This window comes from Thunnus thynnus, chromosome 1 (genome assembly GCF_963924715.1).
Source record: "Thunnus thynnus chromosome 1, fThuThy2.1, whole genome shotgun sequence".
Classification (NCBI taxonomy): domain Eukaryota; kingdom Metazoa; phylum Chordata; class Actinopteri; order Scombriformes; family Scombridae; genus Thunnus; species Thunnus thynnus.
In genome coordinates, this window is record NC_089517.1 from 8042951 (window position 1) to 8065455 (window position 22505).

Below are 22505 nucleotides of genomic sequence, written 5' to 3' on the forward strand. Positions count from 1 at the left end.
ACAATGTTTTTGACAGTAAACTTTGTAAGACAGTTTCAGTGGACAGTTAGAATTTCAGAAAAAACTTTTGAAGTATTGATAAGATTTGTGATCTGCAGACCAATGAAAGAGATTCTCAGCAAATGGCTAATGATTTTTAGCTATGCTTAGGGATGGCAATGTCAATTGGTCCAAATATTGGATGAACTGCCAAGACATTTTGGCATTCATGAATTCAAATGACTGTCAATCCCCTGACTTTCTGCAACACCACCCGCAAAGTTTTCAGTTATCCATTGGAATATCTCAACATGGATTAGATGTATTGGGACAAAACTTGGTACAAACAGTCATCATAATACAATTTTAATGATAATCAGTGCAATAAAATATAAGCAGCATTTTCTGTGACACCTAAAAAACACAAAACTAAGCAAAACAAAAAAACTGTCACATGAACTTTTAATACAGTTGATTTGTTTTATCTTACCACCAACATAATTTTAAGCGTTTGAAAGATTGGCAAATTATAAAAAATACAGCAATGATTTAAAAAAGCAACATGGCTTTGCAGTATATTTTTATAGTGTTGACGCAAGAAGGTGTACAGTAAATGTCATAAAGCAGAACTGAAAGAGAGAAGCATTTTAACTTCTGCATTTATCAGCAGTGCTGCTAAATGTGTTGCTTGTGACTGTACAGATAAACAAATAGTAACCAATGTACAATTAAAAGACCAAGTCAACCAATGCCATAATATAATATACATTAGAAAAACTTGTGAGCCAACAAAATCAATTAACTAAATCAAATTTAACTGCAACTGAGTTGATTCGTGTCTGCAATTCATCTTTGTTGTTTGCATATATAGTGTAATTACTGTTCCAGTACCAGTTTGCTGTGCTGAAAATCACTACACACTACACTAATGTTCATCTGTATGTTATGACAACACAAGCATATTGACAAAAAGCTGATGTTAAGAGAACAGTCTTGTTTTTTTACCATCTGGGTCTCATTTTCATTATGTACATAACCAGTTATGTTGACATATTGCTCAAACACTTAATTACTGAGATCTTGGATTGCAGCCACATCGCTAACAGAGTCCAGTGATCAGATCAGTGGACTCTGTTTAACCCAATTATATGAACTGAATGAAGTATATTTAGAAAATAAACACAAATGCTATTTGTTACCCAAACTGCCTCCTGTAAACACCCATTGGATTTTGCAGAGATACATTCTGATTTAACTTTAAACTGTCTGACTTACAGTCATGCATACATGTTTTTTTTTGTGGTGTTTTTACACAGGCTGTATGACCATCTGACACCTCATGATGCTGACCATTGGACTCTGATGTAGTGATGTTGCCATATGCTCAGATCTCAGCAATTTAAAGTGCAATATGTTTTTTCACTTTCTTGCTGTGAGTTAGATGAGTTGATTGATACCACTCTCATATCTGTATGCTTAAGCTGTACGGTTGGGACCAGTAACTTCCTGGAGTCTAAAATGGGGATTTGACATTTTTACACTTCAGTTTTTGTACAGATTCATCAGACGACATACAATGTGTTACTTAGTGAGATTTAGAGGTGGTGGCAGGTGTATTGTGTTACTTTTTGGAAAGAGCCAGGATAGCTGTTTCTCCCTGTTTCCAATCTTTCTTTATATTTACAGTTGCATAAAGAAGTATCAATCTTCTCATCTCTCTGCAAGAAAGTAAATAAGCATCTTTACCAAATGTTAACTTTTCAAACTTGTCATAATGTTGTCATAGCCAATGACAGCCAAAATCACAAAATTAACACCATGATAAAACTATAATATTCCTTTGAAGAACTAGATTTTAATCAGTTGCATTTCCAGAATGGTCTGGTTGTTGATGTGACATCTCAGTGGTCAACGGTGAACATATGAAGTCAGTCACTTTCACGTGGTCGATGCTGTGTTTCTCTCTTTTGATGTAATTTTCATCAAACTCCTAATTACAAAAGAGGAACTGGAAGCAAAACACATTTTTGATTGATTAGAAATTAAACTCAATGTAAACATAATTGTTATTTTGCCCTTTATCTTTCATTATATGTAGACATTAATTTTACCTTTTGGAAAAATCAGCTCCGTCCGTCGTGTGTGGCCTCCCTGGCAAACTAATTTCTCTTCCTTCACACTGTTTAAAAAAGACAAAAAAAGACAAAATATGAAAGGTGGGATCATGTCATCTTTGCTTGAGGCACAAGTCAGTCCGGTGCTGAGTATTACCATTAAGTCAGCCAAACCACTTTTGATTCAGACAAGCAATTCTACTGGAGTGGAGTAATCAGCTCAGTGTGGGGCTGATTGCTCCACTGCTGATTGATACTGTAACTGGGTGGGTGCTGTGAATAATATATTTCTCACAAATGTAGGTGAATAAAACATCAGTAATAATGTAAAGTATTTATAAGGATGAAAAAAAATCTATATAGATATGAAAAAGCATGAGAAAGAAAATCAAAGTAACTGAATGTAAATAGTTACAAATATTGTTCTAATTACTGAGATCAGTGGACAGAATATTTTGTGATGTAGAAGTAATAATAATACATTAGAAGCACAAACAGGGCCCTCCCTAACCCATGCATCACTTACAGGTTATAGAAGTCAGCGTTGCTGAGCTCCTGCCAGTCTCTCCAGGTGAAGTAGTGTGGACAGCCTTTTTCTGGACAGGGTGTGTGCACCTGCTGGGTCAGTCCTGGCCACTGCCTGGACAACACAAACAGCTTGGACATCACTGCCAAGATCAGATCCCACAACTGCCGAAACTCTGAGGAAAGAAAACAGCTGTCTGTGTTGTTGCAGTGCAGTCTTGTTATGAAAGGGTGATTATAGATTTTACCATTATGCTTGTCAGGTCTCCTGCAGCGTATCTCTATGAACGGATCTCCATCTTCAATCTTCTGTCGCACCAGAGCCAGTCTGTTTCCGCAGCAGAGGACACACTGCTCTCTCCCCACCCAGTGAGTCGGGTACAGGAAGCACGTCTTGATGATTACTCTGGTGGTTAGACACAGTACATAAAGGTAACTTATGGAAGTTTATTTGTGACAAAAGTATTCAAAAACTAATTTCAATTGTTTGTCAAAACAAAAATTGAGACATTTTCAGGCTGTATGTCCAGATTTTAGAGTGTACAGGGATAACATGGTAAGTGCAGAACAAGTCAGTTTATTTTGTAAAAACGCACCAGATGGTTTGTTACACAGAACCATCTGAGATGTAGGAAACATGTTGTTGTCTATCACTTCTCACTGTGTCACACCTAAACCACGCCCATAGCTGCCAGTAGTTCTAGGATGCTGATTAGTCTGAACCAATGGTGGTTTGGCCACAAGCACATAACTAAAACCTGAGAGGGTGGATTCTCACATGATCTTGTGATCTTGTGAACTTGAGAAACCAGTAACCTCACAAGGTAAACGTACACGCACAAGGATTCACATTCTTGCAAACCGCAACTGATTGTCAGTTAGTAGTGAAAAAAGTACCAAGAAATGTAGCAATGTGGCAGCAAAATGCAGAGAAGAAGAAAACTGCTAGCTAGCAAATGCAACAATACAACAAAATACAAAAAAAGGCAGATTTTTACAAAAAAATCAATGTTTGGTTATGAATATATTATTCATGAAGTGATGAACTTAAATGTTTCATTTGGATCAGAAACTACTGTATTTCATAGACAAATTTAAAATGATGAAACATGTTCCAAGCTATGCTACCTGTGGAAGAAGCCATGAGGAATCTCAGGAAGGAAGTACACGTGGACACTGAGGTCATCTTGCTTGTCCTCACCCCACTTATGGCACACTGTAATGTTGTCCTTGAGGTAGATGGGGAAGAGACAGGCTCCATCTGGGTCTCTCTTTTCTTCCCAGGCTGACTCCCACTGCTTCTCACCAGGGATGAAATCTGATGCTTGGGGGTTCAGGGGGCTTCCGACAAGAGTGGGGAGGCACACCTCAAAATGCTGCAGTAGGGTGAGTATTATGCCTTCCTCCTTCTTGGTTCCCACCACCTCTCTGACCAGGTCATCATCATCCACAACCAGTTTCTCTATCTCTCTGCGCACCAAGATCCGCATGGCTGCATTCTGCAGGATGCCTCTGTACCTCAAGTCATGCACCCAGGTGAACTTCTGTTTCACCAGAGCCCCCTCCTGCATGAGGAGGTCTCTGGAGACCCCCTCCAGCTGCTGCACCAAGTCATGTCTCACAATGCTCTGTGTTAACAGGAGGAGACAGGGGGAGTTATATAAAGGTTTGTGAGTCATGTGTGGGCCTTCTCCAGAGATAGTCCATTAAAGGGTCACCTTGGAGTAGCTCCATTCTCCCAACACCTATTACATATACACATTTCCATTCCTATCTGGCTGTCAGGCATTCCTGACATAATAGGCCTGAAATACGTTGATACAACGGCAGGTGGTGATTAAAGAAGCCAGGCTGATTTTTGGTTTTCCCAAGCAAGCTAAGGTGGTTTTGCATATAGACTCTGGAAAACCCATTCAACACCTAGGTCAGAGGTTGTAGAACAGTCACCTGTCAGTGCCTTATCCACATTTGCAGGGGGTATTGGTTATCTGAGGCAGATACAATTTCAATGTAAACATGCAAGGAATAAAAAATATTGACCACCAACACTGCACTGCAGTCCTTTTCTCTACTAATTCTACTGTTGGCCATGTGGAGGGCAAATGACAAGATGAGTCGCAATGTGGGTCGCCAAAAAACAGCATATAGTCATGTTTGAGCGACAGGGGCCATCTAGTAGCAGTAGTGATTATGACCTGGATCAGTGGCACAGTTCAGATAACCCAAGCCATTAATTTAATGTTAATTTTCTTTGTAAATTTGTCAATTCTCATATTTCCTTTCATCTTGTTGAGCTGGGAGGAAAAGTTGAGAAAATAATCAATTGTGGTAATGTTTAACATTTTCCAATCAGCAGAAACAAAACTGATCAGGAATTAAGGGAAGCACTGATAATCATGTGTCCCAGATGGCTTCATATATTTCCAAGGAAGCTGGTTAGAATTTTTTCCTTTAGTTACAGGTTAATTTACAAGAAGTGGTGTATCTTAAGGGTCCATAAATTATGTGGGTACCAGTGCAGTGCCCGTTCAAAACATGCCTGTTTAGAACAGGCTGATTTCTCAATACCTACAGAGAACAGTGCCCGTCCCCTAAACGCCTCTCACGCAGACTATAGGTAGATGCTATAATTTACGGATGCTCCCTAAATGCCTCACATGCAGGCTATCAGTAGACGACAATTTTGAGTTGAGCTGAAGTTGATCGGATGAACTTTAGTGCCCATTCAAAACCTGGGACATCCTGCACCATGTCTTTAACATACATACAAAGTGATATGGACAAACATACATACATACATACAGAGAGATTCCTTGCTTTATATAGAGAGATAATTTCCCTGTTAGAAATGAAACGCAACTACTAACCTTGAACATTGAGATGAGAAAAGAAGGCTGGATAAAGACTCTGTCTCTTAGTACATCGATGTCTTCATACCAAATGATCACCCCAATCCGGTGCAGATATCGCAAGAGGGATCGCAAGATGGAGTGGAGACTCTCTTGGCTCATTTTAACATGGTTCAGAATTAAATCACTCAGTTCTTCAAGTAGAATAATACCTGATATCAAAAAAGGAACAAATTTCAATTAAGAAATTTAAATTTAAAAAACTTGTTTAGTACCCGTTCAAAACGTACCTGATCAGAACAGGCCGATAACTTATTATTTCTCATCAATTGACAAACATATCAATTAAAATAACAGGGAATTAATAAATTAAATGGTTTTAATCCAGACAGAAACTTCACCAGTGAGACTAAACTGAGGTTGAACTGTAGAAGCAGTTTATGGCCTTCCAGTGGTTGATTCTGCTGCCAATCAAATGTGTCTGAGCTCCTATTGGCTAGTTTTACTTCCTCTGCCTTTTTTCTCCTGTGTGCACTTGTTCTTCACTCTTGGGCAGCTTAACTAAACGGGCAGCATGCCTTTGTCCTGCTCAAAAAGTCAGAGCCCAGAGCCCTGCCCTGCTGTGATGTGTTTATAACCAACATCCCCTGCTGCACTCAGACACAGAGCTGAGCAGCTCACTGTTTGCTTGTTTAATCAAAGTTTATTAAACGTGTCCAAACAACTTCACACTCGACACTGCACTTCCTTGGTCCTCAGCAGTACACCCACCTAGTGTGAACTCAAGTCAGAGCCCAGAAGCCCCGCCCTGCTGTGATTAAACGTGTTGCGTGTGAAGTAGATCGGATGAACGGTTCTTGATATATGCGAAGGACAAACATACAAACATACATAGACAGACAGACAGATATTCCTTGCTTTACATAGAGAGACATAAAATATTTTTCACATAAATTTTCTATAATACTAATGATAAAGTGTACAGTACTTGGACTTTAAAATTGACTTACCGTGTTGGGGAATTTCTTGTTGTGCAACAAGTGTAAGGATGGCTTGCTCCACTTCTTCATAACTTTTCGGTAAGATGCTCTCAGCACAGAGAAGCACACTCTCTGATTGAATGCACATCAGAATATGACTTCTGAGTTTGGCAATATCCTCAGTCCTTTGGCAGTCGAGAGTTACGAGATCCAGAACCTGAACAAAAGATTAGGGCAGCTGTGAAAGGTTGTAATTAATTTTAAAAAATTAACATTGTATTTACACAGGATATTGTACATGTAAAAACTGTAGAAACTTGTGCTTCATATAAAAAAACAGAAACTTTCAAGTAAATACATGAGTCGAACTGTACAGATGCTTAAAAGACAAATTTAGAGGAAAGCCTCATAAGGACAAAAAATAATATTAAACCAAAATAAGACCATTAAAATAGTAACATCCTCCCATCAACTATCAGTACCTTTAAATTGTATCCCAGTAGGCAATCCAGCTCATCCATCTGGTCTGTAAAGAGAGAAGAGTCTGTGTTTTCCTCCAGATTTTTCTTCTGGTATTTTAAAACAATCTTCCTGTTTGCCAGCATGTTTTTGACCTTCTCCTCAATGTCTTTCTTTTTCTCCATCACCTCCTCCTGGTCGCGGCACTGGTCGCAGTGTGTTCCCACCAGCAGGACCATTGAATCAGGCACACGCAACTGTATGTTGTTTATCCAGAACCACAGTTGGTCTTTGAAGGAATGCGGGTCTTCAATGTTGTAGCTGATTGAAAATCAAAACATTTTTTATCATGGGCTCATTTCAAAATCGTACCCAGTAGTCTTTGTTTTTGTTAGCTACAGCCATGCAAGTGGCTCTGTGAGGCTGTGCTTGTCACAACAGTGCTTTGAGCTAAATGCTAATGTTAGCATGTTCTGAATACTGTATGTGAATGGAAACATGCTGACATAGGTGCCAATTTAGGCAATTATACGGTGACCATGTCAAGAGAACAGTATGGCATAGCGGAGAATAGGTGGAGTAGAGTTTTAACCGTAAGCTAAACCTGTGTCCATTATTCCTGTATCAAAATTTCCTGGTGTCCTGACAGTCCCCATTATTAGTTTTGACAACTCAGTGGTTTCTTACAGTAAAGTGATATAAAAAATGCATCATTCTGTATAACCTTTTGAACCACTGCTGTCTGACCAAATCAGTTCTAAAAGCTGCAGAATAGCTTTCAAACTGAAGCTGTTGCATATAGTACAACACATCCCTCTCATTAACAATGAGATCTTTTAAAAAACTGATAAGTTTTTAATACAAGAAGAAATTGCCCTATGGCACTACAACATCCAGGATGTCCAGTGAGCGCCCTGTCTCTGCAAGTGGTTGAGGTAAATATTTGTATTTTTGCAAATATTTAATTCTGTCGATGTAAACATTCCATCTCTCATAGTAATACTTATAATTATAATTATTATAAAAACCAAACATTTTAGGAACTACTGCCTTAAAAGGTGATTAATCAAGACTATTACACTTTCTCACCTGGCTAAATCAATAGTAAGGATGACAAGGGCTCGCGGTGTGATGAAGACATGGTGTGTCAGGTAGTACTCCTCCTGCCCTGCGAAGTCCCAGAAAAGGAAACGGACTTCCTGGGTGTACAGTTGACTGATCTCGATTCCCTCAGTTCGGTCCTCCACTGCTACTGCAACGGGCTTCCCCTCCCTCAGGCTGCGGCAGAGTGTGGACTTCCCTGCCATGGAGGAACCCAGAAACATGGTCTTGACTGTCCAGGCACTGTGTGTGTTTGGGTTCTCCTCCATTTGAAGGAAGTAGCTCTGGATGTCCATGACCCCTCCATCACAGACCTCCTCTGGGGGGTACCTCAGCGGGTTGCCTGTGGCCTTGAACACTGTCAGCTCACAGCTCCTGTTCTGGAAGAGCTGGGACGGAAGCTCGGTCAATTGGTTTTTTTTAACCAAAAGCTCCTTCAATTTTTGGAGACCAACTAGTGGTTGGATATTTTGCAGGCAGTTCTTGGAAAGGTCCAGGGAAGTGATACTGGTGCACTGGTTAATATCTGAGGGAAGCTTGGCCAAGCGATTGGTGCTGAGTTTTAGGAACTTTAGCCTCCTTAGATGAGGAAAGATTCCCTCTGGAATAGATCTGATATTGTTCTGGTTCATGTAAAGTCTCTCTAATTTATGCAGGTTTTGCATTTCCTGAGAAAACTCCATTATCTTGTTCCTGGAGAGATTAAGCTCAGTAAGGTGGGTGAGTCTAGAGATGCCAATGACCCGTTTCAGTTTGTTCCTCTGTAGGTCCACTTTTGTTGCATATGTTAGACAATCCTTAGGAATGGACTTCAGTTTCTGTCCTGACAGGTCCCATTCCTGCCAACTGTTTCCTGTGTTACAAATGAGAATGTTTACAGGCACAGTAATATCACATTTAACATCTGCAGCACTGTTTCAAAAAAGCAAGTTTACCGAGTTGTCTGGATAAACTTTGCAGATTAACCCCAGTACCAACTCTTTCTACATCAGTCCATTCTCCAGGATTGAGGTTGAGCTGGAGATTACGTTTGCCCCCTCAAAAATGTAACTCCTGTAAGGTATTTAGTGTGTCAAAGCATGTGCCTTAATTTTGGTAGACAGCTGAAGGACTCTTGTTAGGAGGTCATCAGGAGTTTAGCAGTGTTCATTGGTATGGCTAGGTGTTTTATTATTTTACGACTGTGTTTCTTTAATTTTTTATTACTTTATTACCCTCTCTCTGTCAAATTCCTACTAGGACATACTGTATTTAAGCTGAGACTGTTTGATTGTTCTGGAGAACGGCTGTGTGCCCTTCTCAATGCTGGCATGTAAGAGTAAGGAGAGAGAGATTCATCACTCTGTGTTTTAATTTTTCAGAGAACTTCAATGCTTAAGAAATTCTCCTACACTCCGCAATTGGTCAGCTTGGGCTATAATTGTGTTTTCCTTTTCAGTAATCTACAATCTAGTGAAGCATTTTTTGCTTACCCCCCAAAAACCCAAAACAAAATAAAAAAAAACTCAGAAATAACAAAGACTGTTGGGGAGGTCAATGGGTTGAAAACATGTGCACAGAAAACAAAGACGATAAACCTGGAGAATGTTATAATGATCTTGAAATTTAATTGACTATTCTGAATCATCACTGTCTCAGATAAAATCAGCAGTAAAAGCACCAACGTTAGCCCAGTTGCTACGTACGGTGCGTTGTAACTTCCTGGTTAAAAGCTTACTGAAAGACCCAAAAGTCATAGAAACAATCTTGTTGTGATAACTATGTTGCACCAGCAACAGGCTGAACTTACTACTGAACAGAAGCAACAGTAACATCAGGGTGTTATCAGGGTGGTGATGCAATCTCTTAGTTTAGCAAATAATATAGTCAGAGATTACGATTTGAACAAAACAATTTGAATCATCAAAGTGATTTATAATTTCCACATGTTCATTCCGAACACATAATCTTGAGGAGAAATAAACGTGTCTTGCAAATTAAAACAGAATATTGAAGAGAGGCAGAGAGCATTTTGGTGGGACACCACCTCTTATTTACAACAACACAAATGGTATTTGTTTTGGTATTTGAAGTAAGTCTATCTGTTACTTGTTAAGCTTTAGTATTGTTTTCAGGAAATAATGTTTTCAAGATATAACACTTCACTGGGCGTTCCTCACCTTGAGCAAGATAATGTTATGCAAAAAATATGGAACAGTGCCCCCATTAAGAAATCTCTCATCTTAATATTTCTGTACCACAGACAGCTAAGTCAACATTCTCAACAGTAATCACAGACTGCTAACAATATTTAAAGAAAATGATGGGTTGCTTACTATCTACAGAGGCCATTTCTTCAGATATTTTCTTCAGCTGTTTTTGAACCAGCTTTCTTGTGGGTGATTTCCTCAGGAAGTGAGCAGAGAGGGCTGTACACACAACTAGTTATCCTCATAGGCATAGGGAAGTGAAATTACCATCTTACTGTCATTCATCAGATTATTTATTTCATCCAACCACCCACGGATCCATCCATCAGATTAGCTCTCCACTCACTCAGCTGCTTTCAGACTGAATTTACCAAAATTGTACTCTAAATGTGCTTTCAAACATCAAACACAACACTCCTCAACATCGTGTATTGACACCAGTGCTGCATTTTATGACTGAGAGTGTTGCTGAAATAAACTATCTAAAAAATGTATGCAGTTCGAGGTATCTTGTCAACAATTTCATAGTTGATTCTTTTATAATGGATGATGGTGGCCTACAGGGAAATTGCTTTTAAGTCTGCAAGAGATTTTTTTTTTGCTGTATCACTGTTTGCCACTGGGTCATAATGGCTGAAAGCAAACAAATAGAACCTCCACTTGTAAAAGGTGGTGATAAAAGTTGTCACCTCTTCAGCCCTGAATGAAGGCTTGGGGCATGTGTACCTGTCTTATTAACTTTGCAACATAGAAAGGAACTATTTATGCAATGAGGTCATTGCAGGTAATGGTACTTTCTTTTTGATGTGAATTCTTCATCTTTCTCTTGATTCACCCTGGATATGCCTTACGCTTTTATTTGCCCTAATTCAGTGACCCAAATACCCCTCTGTTTACACAGTGGGTCATTTTGCATTTTTACTACCTCACCTCAGACAGTCTGCATGCCAGTGGTGTGCAATATTGATCTTACTGGTAATACAGTCAGTAGCACTAACACATGTTTTTAAATTTACTACAGGATTAAATGACTGGCTCTGCATGCTGCAAGTTTGAAATGAGGATGTTCCTATTTGTCTGTTTTGGGTGTGTTCTGCTTCCTTGGCCTGTGAGGGAGGAACTCTGTGTCACCCATGCAGCAGGCAGTTCAAAAATACTTAAGTCTAAAGAAGACACATATTTAAAATTTGAAAAAGGTATATGAATTGTTGTGAAGGAGCTAAAACTTGCAAAACACACTGGTCCAGTGGTCCTTTACAATCTTTCCAAAAAACAGAAAACAGCAGTTGCTCCATCTAGTGGCTTGATGTGATTACTTCATCTCCCCCTTCTCTTCACCTATGTTTAAATTTCTTCACAGCTTTTACTTCTAAACACATTGTAAATGTAACCTTGTGGCATCTTTTTTTTCAGTATCTTAATCATTCATTGTTTCATACCAAATTTCCTATATCTTAATCTATGTCATCATTTTCTTCAAACCTTATTAAAGAAAGCTTTTCAAATAATTTCAGCCATTTTTTGCTCATTTTTATTTATTGCTTGTAGGAAAACAAATGCTGCAGTCCTTCCATGTTTTGTCTTCGAATCGAGGCTTTAAGGATAGATGGCGTTGTATTGCTGTACATATTGTAAGGCCCCCTGAGGCAAATTTGTGATTTGTGATACTGGGCTATACAAATAAAATTGACTTGACTTGACTTGAATCCTTCAGCCCACTCACTCCTTCTTCCACAGTCATTCTTTACATTTTCTACACATTGGGGCTGCTAATAAAACTATAATGTTGTGATGTACATTAAATTTGCCACTGATTTCCTTGCTCTTTTTGTTTGTGTGGGTTTAGATAAAATTACAGATATATGGTGATATTTAAATCAAAAGTTGTATCTTTACAGTTGTATCTTCTCAATATGGTCATGTTACTACAACAGCCTTTCTGCTAAAAGCACTTGTTCAGACAGACACATATTGACGTTCCTAGTTGGATACGGTCAGGAATCTTTGTCACATGTCATCAGCCACTGTCTCCCCTTGTGTTTCATATATCCTCAAACAAGGTGTGTATATTGCAAATAGTCTGATTATTAAGTTTAGTACATATTAATACTGTATGTTGATGATGCTTGTTCAGCTTTTTTTTCATCTTGCTTCCATGTGAGACACACTAATCGAATATTAGTTTACCATTTTAGCTTCAGGAAAATACCATATTCCATTGTATAAGACAGCAATCCAGCACCATTGCACATTTATTTAAAATATATTTTAAAAGGTTGAGAACAATATCAACATGTATTTCAAAGCAATATGAGGCCACAAATGAAGTGATATTCTCTTAATGTAATGTCTACTTCCTAATAAATATTATTTAAAAAGATTTGGTCATGTTATTAGAATTCTATGTGTGCCTATTTACAGTATTACAAGAGGGTTTAAACAAAATAACTTATAGTCACCATTACGTAGGCTTTACATGGTACTGAAATGAAAACATTCCAAGGCAAGAGGAGACTCCTCAAAAACTGCTGGTGGGAGGATTTATGTTTTTTCCCATAAGTATTGAAGGAATTGAAGTTCCTTTCCATTTGGCAAGTGGGTCTGAATATATTGACCTCTTTCAGGAATCTTTGGGGACTATGAGTTTCCTGTCACACAAGTATTTATGGACCCATCCACTTGGATTGACATCAAGACGCAGGAAGTTTTCCAACCAGGCGTTTCTTTGAACCCCCTCAATAAACTCTTCCAGGGTAATCTGACCTGCAGCCCAAACAGAAAAGTTATGGATTTCAGTTGAATTATCAATGATCTCAAGTGAATCTGTGTGTTTGAGACAAGTTCATTTCAAATATGCAGGCAACTCACCATCACTGTTCACATCGACCTCTTGAAAGATACGATCACACACCTGCTCAGAAGTGAGGTTCCCTATGCCACTTTCTTCAGAACCTTTCTTTATCTTGTAGATTATCTGAAGGACAAATCCAGCAATTAGACTGTTTCTCATCTTGTTCTGATAATAATGCTGTTGACAAATTGTGTGGTTTTTAGTATGTGGCATCTCCAGGGCCTTTGTGAGGGCTTGCATTTGTTGTGTTGTTTTTCAGTGTTGCAGGTTACTGATTGAGTGGAGCTGAAGGTCATCAGGGAACTGGAAGCAGATGGCCACTGTGTCCAGATTATATAAGACGTGGTCCATACTGGTAGTTTAGTGGCTCCCTTTAGCAACCTTGTGTTATATTTGTCATTATGATTTTCTCTATAGATTTATTATTTCAGTTGGATAGACAAGATAATAAAAAAGTAGAATCTCAAGGCAAACATTTGTTTTAATTACAGAGGGCTGGGAGATTTTATGAAGTCAAGACTTTGTACCTTTACAATCTTCCTTAGTTCTTCTCTGTCTAGCCGGCCGTTGTTGTCATTGTCAAACACCTTGAAAGACCACCGCAGTTTATCCTCAAGTTTTCCTCGCAGAACAAGATGCAGCGCAGCCACATACTCCATAAAATCCATTGTGTTGTCCTGAAATAAGGTAAGACATCATGACTAAGACCTATGCATGTGAAGACAGATGTTTCTAAATATCTTCAAGAACACAAAATCAGCTATCAAATTAGTGTTGCTTATATTTCACTGAATGAAGACTGAAACATTTTACTTAGAGACTCACGTGATTCATGTCAAATGCTCGGAAGATGATGTCCATGTACTGTGCTTCAGGTGTACCATTCTGCACTCCGAACATCCTCTTGAACTCATGCAGGTACAAAGACCCACTTGGGCACTCCACGATGAATGACTTGTAGAGGTCCTGGATGCTGTTTAACTCCAGTTCTTCTTCCTGTGTCTGACTGTGCTGTGCTTGACCCATGCTGAATCTAAATTCCGCCTCTGCAAAGATAGAAAACTTAAACTTCTTCTTTTTATGATAAATAAAGAAATAAAGATACTTCAGTAAATAAATATACATGAGGCTGCCTGCACTGCTTGTAATGAATAGTTCAGTATCCACTTCATGGCTGCCACTGAAGGTGTCGTCAGTAGCTCAGGTGTCCAGAAAGTGTAATAACTGATTCATGTGATGCCTGACCTCAGCCAAGAGGCTTATTTTTAGCTGAAGGTCTCAGCAAGCTGACTTTAAAACCATAATCCACATGCTTCATCCCATCTTGAACCTTTAGTGACCTAGGGTCAATAGTCTCCCTTTAACTATTACTTTAGTGACCTTGGGTCAATAATACACTTTAAACTATTACTTTGTAAAGAGATGTCATTAGAGTGACTACAGCGATTATGACGTATTTTTCGTTAAAGCTGTTAAAGATGTCAGGTCACTAGTCTAATGGATATTGATTTCATTCACCTTCATCCCTGAATAAATATTTTAACATTTTTCTTCAAATTTTATCAGATGTTCACTAAGCCTTTAAAGGTCAGGTCTTTCATATTGCAATGGTATGTTTTATTAAGTGCTTAACGTTAACTTCTTTCTTTCTTTCTAGCTCAGAATATAATTACTTAATGCAACTCAATTCATAATGAAATTTCAGTAATTCTATGTAATATCTTGGCTCTGTGTATATTTGGAGATATTTGTGTTCAGATCACACAAAAGTCTACATTCCCCCTCTACTCAAAAATGTTTTTCTTCTTGTTCCTATGTCTGAGCTGCAATGTGCAGGATGTTGTACTGTTTCAACATTACTCTGCTGAAAGTGGAAAGTTTCTCTGTCCTCATAGAAAATCGCATTTTTAGGGGTGGGCCTATGAGCAGTATTTGTGACATCATAACTAGTTTGGAAGCCAGTCGTGGTCCAGAATTCAACTTATACAAGTGTGATGTGGAAACTTGAAGCCTCTACTACACATACACTAAGAATGAACTTTTCAATGAAGTAGGAGACATTAGAGAGTAGAAGGCATTTTAAGGATTTTAGAGTGGTTATTATACTTTTTTGTGTGCTAAAACCATATAAGACACACATTGTTCTCCTAAGCAGAGTATCCATATATATCTTAATACATGTCTTGAAGGGATATTTAAATGCTGACTCAAGTATGACTTGACGGTAAGTTTGCCTTTAGATGGAGTCAGTGAGCCTTGCTAAGGACTCCACAGTATGACTGTACTGTAGTAATGCTCAGGTAACTGTGCAGAGATTAACTCTGTAAATCTGAAGGGTTTATGGGTGTGACTGATGGGGATTGTGTTACTAACTGACAACAAGTTAATTGTGATACAGTAGAAGATAGTCTCTCTACCTCACGTGGTTCTATGGGAACATGATGCAGAACACTTAATAATAACAAAGAAGTGCATTTTAGGTCCATGTCAGTAGAAGAAAAAGATATTAGAACACGTGTGCAGCTGGGAAGCTGTGCAAAACAATGACTCATGCTTTTTTATTGAATCTGAATTTACTGGTGTTGAAATGAAACTTCCTTTGATAACAGTAATGTAATCAGGTAAAACAATATTACATCACATTTTTCGCTTTATTTCTCTCTGTTCAGTATGCGTCAAAAGGTTACAATAGTGTCAGAGTAATGCTATTATTTACATAAAAACAAAGCAAACAAATAAAAATTTAAAATAGTAAAAAAAAAGAAAAGCAAAACAATAGAAAAGAAAACATAACCATTCACTTACAAATTGACACTTAATATCAAGAAGGCTTTGACTTGAGTTAACAGGCAATATACTGTATATGCACTTGTTTCAAATAACAATAGATAAAAATTTAAAATAACTGCTCTAAAGAGAATATAATTAAACCCCATATAAAAAGAAGTTATAATAATCATATATTTTCTGTGCATTAATACTGTTTGTTAGAGTTCTTGCTGAGATTTAAAGTGCTACGATATTGTGCCTTTGCTAAAAGCCAAATGATGGCCACTTTTGATTAAACAAAATTTTTCACAGTCTCTGAATATAGCAATGCATGTTGACAAAGTATCCAAAATGAATCCTGATTTTAGCTGTAAAATGTACACTTAAAAGGGTATATTTTAGCCATGATTGTTATTACTTTGTTCACATGTGAAAGGCCTACAGTGCTTTCACTTCAGAAGTGTGCACTTCTTCTCTTCTGCTCCAGCACACATGCAGCAGGATTCATGTCCAAATTCAACATGCTGAGCACCCAGGGGTCCTGCTGAGCCCCTCTAAGGAACTCCTCCATGCTAATATGACCTGTGGAACAAAAATAGTCAAGGTAAGATTAATATTCTCTGCAGCAGTAACACATTATTCCTTCTGTCTACTGTGGCACTCAAAATGATTTCAGTACATTGTAAATGTGTGGCTCTGAATGGAGACAAAGGAAGAAATGTTGTATTTCATATTAATAATCCAGTAAATGGTGTCATATAAGCCCACTTTCTTTTATTATACTTACACACGCATGTAACATACACATATAGACTGACTTGACTCCACCTCTTCAGTGATAGAAAAAACTCAAACTTTTTATTTTTATGATAAATAAGTACATAAAGATCCTTCAGTAAATAAATAAACATGAGGCTGCCTGCACCGCCTGTAATGAATAGTTCAGTGTCCACTTCATGGCTGCCGCTGAAGGTGTCTTCATCAGCTCAGATGTTAAGAACTGTGTCGAGGGTAATAACTGATTCATGTGATGCCTGACTTCAACCAAGAGGCTTATTTTTAACTGAAGGGCTTCAGCAAGCTGACTTTAAAGCCATAATCCACATGCATCATCCCATCTTGAACCTTTAGTGACCTGGGGTCGATAGTCCACTTTAAAGTATCCCTTTAGTGACCTAGGGTTAATAGTGCACTTTAAACTATTACTTTGTAAAGCGATAACTCATTAGAGTGACTACAAGGAATATAACATCTTTTTCCTGTATGTGGATGCACAAACAGTAAAACATAGATCCAAATAGGTAAATTATTCCAAAGCTGTTTAAGATGTCAGGTCACTAGTCTAATGGATATTGATTTAATTCACCTTCATCCCTGGATAAATATTTTAACAACTTTCTTCAAATTTGATCAGATGTTCACTAAGCCTGCATAGGTCAGGTCTTTGGTATCACAATGGTATGTTTTATTAAGTGCTTAACCTTAACTTGTTTCTTTTTTTCTTTCTAGCTCAGAATATAATCACTCTGCAACCCAATTCATAATGAATTAGTCTATTTTCAGTAAATCTATGTAATACCTTGGCTCCATGTATATTTGGATCTATTTATGTTTAGTTCTTCTTGTTCCTTTGTCTGAGCTTCACTGTGAAGAATGTTGTACTGTATGTGCAGAGTTTGACACTTGAAGGCTGTTCCCACATTACTCTGCTGAAAGTGGAGAGTTTCTCTGTCCTCATAGGAAATCATATTTTTAGGGGTATTTGTGACATCACAACTAGTTTGGAAGCCAACCGTGGTCCAGTATTCAACTTATACAAGTGTGATGTGGCAACTTGAAGCCTCCACTGCACATACACTAAGAATGAACTTTTCAATGAAGTAGGAGAAATTTTGTGTTCAGCAGTTAAACTTTTGAAATGAATTAAATGTCCATATTCACAGATTCTCAATTTTTAATGAGGGAGAAGGAGTAGAAGCCATTTTAAGGATATTAAAATGGTTATTATACTTTTTTGTGTTCTAAAACCATATAAGACACACATTGTTCTCCTAAGCAGAGTATTCATATATATCTTAATACATGTCTTGAAGGGATATTTAAATGCTGACTCAACTATGACTTGACGGTAAGTTTGCCTTTAGATGGAGTCAGAGAGCCTGGCTAAGGACTCCACAGTATGACTGTACTGTAGTAATGCTCAGGTAACTGTGCAGAGATTAACTCTGTAAATCTGAAGGGTTTATGGGTGTGACTGATGGGGATTATGTTACTGACTGACAACAAGTTAATTGTGATAAAGTAGAAGATAGTCTCTCTACCTCACGTGGTTCAATGGGAACATGATGTGGAACACCTCTAATAAAAAGGTTCATTTTAGGTCAATGTCAGAGAACACACGTACAGCTGGGAAGCTGTGCAAAACAATGAGTGATGTTTTTTTATTGAACATGAATTCAATGGTGTTGAAACTTCCTTTGATAACAGTAATGTGATCAGGTAAAACAATATTACATCACATTATAGGCTTTACTTCTGTCTGTTCTGTATGCGCTATAAGGATACGATTGTCTCAGAGTAATGTTATTATTTACATAAAAATAAAGCAAACAAAGCACAATTTTAAACAGTAAAAAAAGCAAAATAACAGAGAAAGTGACATTATAATAATTCACTTACATATTAGCACTTAATAACAAGAAGGCTTTTACTTGAATTGACAAGCAAAATACTGTATATGCACTTGTTTGTCTGTGCATTTATATTGTTTGTTAGAGCTCCTTCTCTGCTCCCGAAACTTTGATCCATACCTTCATCACATCCAGAATTGACTACTGCAATTCTTTATGGCACATCATCCAAAGTACTAAATAAACTCCAGTACATCCAGAACTCTGCTGATCGGCTGCTCACCCGCTCCCGCTCCTGTGACCACATCACACCCCTGTCCTCCCGAACCACCAATGGCTCCCTGTCCTACAACGGATCCAATTCAAAGTCCTCACTCGTAAAGCCCTCCATAGTCAGGCCCCCTCCTACATTACCAATCTGCTCCACCACCACATTCCCTCTCACAGCCTTCGCTCCTCTGATGCCAATCTCCTGTCTCCATCACTCAGGAACAAGCACTGGACCTCAGGCGACAGAGTCTTATCCATAGCTGCCCCCTCCCTCTAGATCTCACTCCCTAAACACACCCGAGACTGCACCGATCTGTCCATGTTCAAATCACCGATCAAAACTCACCTTTTCAGAGCTGCTTTTAATTTGTGATTAATGATGTATGTTTTAAGTGTCTTGTTTTCTATGCTATATGTTTTTTATATGTTATATATAGTGACATATGCTGCTTTCAATGTGTTGTTTTTCTATGATCAATTTAACTTATGAATCATATCTTTAAGAACCCAGAAAAGCACTCTAGAAATTTAAATTCAAAGTGCTACGGTATTGTGCCTTTGCTAAAAGCCAAATGACAGCCACTTTTGATTAAACAAAAATTTTCACAGTTTCTGAATACAGCAATGCGTGTTGACTTGTTGTTCAGAATGAATCCTCATTTTAGCTGTAAAATGTACACTTTAAAGGGTGTATTTTATCTGTGATTGTTCTTCCTTTGTTCACATGTGAAAGGCCTACAGTGCTTTCATTTCAGAAGTGTGCACTTCTTCTCCTCTGCTCTATCACCCATGCAGCAGGATTCATGTCCAACTTCAACATGCTGAGCACCCAGGGGTCCTGCTGAGCCCCTCTGAGGAACTCCTCCATGCTAATCTGACCTGTGGAACGAAAAAAAAGTGAAAGTAGGATTAATATTCTCTGCAGCAGTAACGTATTATTCCTTCTGTCTACTGTTTCAGTGCATTGTAAATGTGACATGTGACTAAACACTTACCATCTCCATCACTATCAACAGCCTGCAATAATCGCTCCACAGCCTCATCTACTGTAAGCTCTGAATCACTCATATCTGTCTTCGAGCCTTTCTTTATCCGATAGATGCTCTAAATGGAGACAAAGGAAGAAAAGTTGTATTTAATATTAATAATCCAGTTATGTCATATCACCCCTTCTTTTTAATTACACTTAAATACACATGTAACACACACACACACGCAGGGATATATACAATAGATACAAGCACCACATGCAAAAACAGTTGCAAAACAAAGACAACAACAAAACAACGTTCACAAAAATGAAAATGATAATAAATGAAAATGATAATAAACTTCTGTGATACATCATTTGACATTTGGTTTCAAAACATTAAACTCAGGAGTCCAGCGTCTTTGTAGTTATTCAAGTCAAAAATAAATAAATGTCCATCAAACAAAAAAATAAAATAAAATAAAAAGATCTTGCATACTGCATACTGTATCAACCACCTCTTCAAATAATACATAAAAAACTGTTAGATTCAGTGGTGATACATTTAATAATTAAATGGACAACAGAACATTTTTCCTTTATTATGATCACTTTGGATTAATATCTGTGTCTCATATATGGATTTATCCATTTCAAATATGAACCTGGAATATACTTGTTTTATTGTGCCAATAATCAACATACACTAAAATGAATGGGTACTGGGAAAATGAATACAGCTCATTCTTTCCTGAGGCCCATGTTTGAATACATCGCTTTTATCTCAGTCAGATAATTTTGGTTCGACTTGAATCTGAGATATCATGGTTTAAATAAATACCATACTCTACCATAATACACACGTTTCAAATTTGCTGTCACACCTGTACTGTAACTAGCTTTCATTGATGTAGCAACCAGTGAATAAATTCTGTATAATCGCTGTCCATTGAAACCGAAGTTGTCTTTAATTCTTTGGTTGTACTTATTGTTGGACGCATTGAGGATCACAGACTAGCCCACAGCTTTTATGGACATTTCATCCTTATAGAGAATTATTTTTCATAGATGGTCTTTAGCCTGAGAACTCAAAAAATATATGTGGTTTATAAGGGTGTGAATAAAACACTGTAAGATTAGGATGCATTTATTCAAGACTGAATAACAACTGCATCAGTTTGATTTGATTAAACTAGATTCATATCAGACCTATCGGATTTTTCAGAAAAGAGCACAGGTGTCAATAATAAAATTAATGATGGATGAATTCCATTTAATCCTAACCCTTGGTTTCAGGGTTAAAGCATTTGTGCTGACACACTTTCACACTGTCACGGCTTACTGAGACTCTTGACAAGAACAGAGCCATTGTTATGTTCTGTTATTAGTAATAGCAGTGTTTTTCCTAGTATGACACATACAAATGTTTGATGTGAGAAAGGCCCATTTTTATTTTTCACCGAAACTCAACAATTTACTCGGCTACTGTAAACTCTCTACCTTTGTTTGTTGGATTTGTAAGGATTATTTTATTTGCATTTTAGAAAGTGACAGGAAATATAGGAGCGAGACAAAGGAAGGACATGACGTTGTTATCATAAAGACACATTTCGCTGCTGTCACTTGAGGCTTATGTTTGGACCTGAAAATATGTTGTTCTATAAACGGGGAACTTAAGAAATTTCCCTTGTCAAGTGCAATATTTTAGTTGCATCCAATACACACAAGACATTTCTTTGCAATTGACATATAGATCACAGACTTACATCAATTATTGACCGTAGCTCATTCTTGTCCACATAGCCATTATTGTCTTTGTCGTACACCTTGAACGACCAGCGCAGTTTATGTTCCAGGTCTCCCCGAAAAACAAGATTCAATGCTGCCACAAACTCAAGGAAATCAATTGTATTGTCCTGAAAGGTAGGTTGAATGAGAACAATTAGGTCACATTTTCACATTTTCGTAAAGACACACAATATCCAAGACTGTAACAACTTCAATTCTCTCACCCCATTTTTGTCGAAAGCTCGAAACATGTTTTCTGCATAATCAGATGCTTCGCCTGTTGGGTCTACACCAAAGAAGCGCTTGAACTCATGCAGAAAAAGTAGTCCACTCGGGCACTCAATGACAAATTTTTTATACATATCCTGAAGCGCTTTGATATCAATCTCCTCCGTGTTCTCTGTTTGCTGTGCCTGTCCCATGGCTGGCTTTTAATTTAGCAGTTCATAGTCCTGCAGCCTTTGGGTGTATGGTCCACGATGGAGTGGCCAGACTTGAAATAGGCATCTCAAGATCTTAGGTGTGTTTTATAACTCTGTGGAATTCCAGAGCTGCAGTTTACGTATGAGACAGGTGATTAGTGCGGCCTCAGGATTACTATGGTATTACGTTAGTGGGGTTTCCTCTCTCTGAGTTAATTAGATTTGCAGCTATATGTAGGTCTAGGCCAGACTCATAGGTGGGAGAAGGAGACATGATTCCAACATACTAACTGTAAATGTAGGTGAATTCCAATAGTGTGGCATACAGCATATTGACACTGATGATAAAAAAGCACTATAGTGATGAATTATGAAGTTATGAAAGACGATACATACGTAAGACTATGGGCCCTATCTTACACCCGGTGCAAAGTGGCACCAAGCACAATGCGAGTGTCCTTGCTAGTTTTAGACTGATGCAGTTGTCATTTTCCCATCCAGTGCCCATGTTGTTTAAATAGCAGATGCACTTGCGCCCATCTGAATGCCCATCTGAGCGCTCATCTGAATGCCCATCTGAATGCCCATCTGAATGCCCATCTGAGCACC

The 22505-nt window shown here is 38.0% G+C and overlaps 3 protein-coding genes across 4 annotated transcripts; all 3 read right to left on the reverse strand.

The window, feature by feature from the left end:
• Nucleotides 1-542: 542 nt before the first annotated feature.
• si:ch211-210p4.6 (malignant fibrous histiocytoma-amplified sequence 1 homolog) lies at nt 543-10389 on the reverse strand. Of its 2 annotated transcripts, XM_067573071.1 has the most exons (10): nt 10323-10389; nt 7996-8860; nt 6930-7227; nt 6478-6664; nt 5486-5679; nt 3747-4246; nt 2867-3024; nt 2620-2794; nt 2091-2158; nt 543-1987 (listed from the first exon to the last, which is right to left on the reverse strand). In XM_067573071.1, the coding sequence occupies exons 1-10, from the start codon at nt 10336-10338 to the stop codon at nt 1974-1976; spliced, it is 2475 nt and encodes an 824-aa protein (XP_067429172.1). In that variant the 5' UTR covers nt 10339-10389; the 3' UTR covers nt 543-1973. The 2 variants fall into 2 exon arrangements, with proteins under 2 accessions (XP_067429172.1, XP_067429098.1); XM_067572997.1 differs by having other exon boundaries at nt 2620-3024.
• Nucleotides 10390-11761: 1372 nt separating this feature from the next.
• LOC137169789 (guanylyl cyclase-activating protein 2-like) lies at nt 11762-14207 on the reverse strand. The gene is made up of 4 exons (XM_067573189.1): nt 13873-14207; nt 13575-13724; nt 13065-13170; nt 11762-12959 (listed from the first exon to the last, which is right to left on the reverse strand). The coding sequence occupies exons 1-4, from the start codon at nt 14170-14172 to the stop codon at nt 12817-12819; spliced, it is 699 nt and encodes a 232-aa protein (XP_067429290.1). The 5' UTR covers nt 14173-14207; the 3' UTR covers nt 11762-12816.
• Nucleotides 14208-19058: 4851 nt separating this feature from the next.
• On the reverse strand, nt 19059-21968 carry LOC137189202 (guanylyl cyclase-activating protein 2-like). Its single transcript, XM_067598937.1, has 4 exons — nt 21699-21968; nt 21453-21602; nt 19712-19820; nt 19059-19595 (listed from the first exon to the last, which is right to left on the reverse strand). The coding sequence occupies exons 1-4, from the start codon at nt 21894-21896 to the stop codon at nt 19468-19470; spliced, it is 585 nt and encodes a 194-aa protein (XP_067455038.1). The 5' UTR covers nt 21897-21968; the 3' UTR covers nt 19059-19467.
• Between the last annotated feature and the right edge of the window lie 537 nt (nt 21969-22505).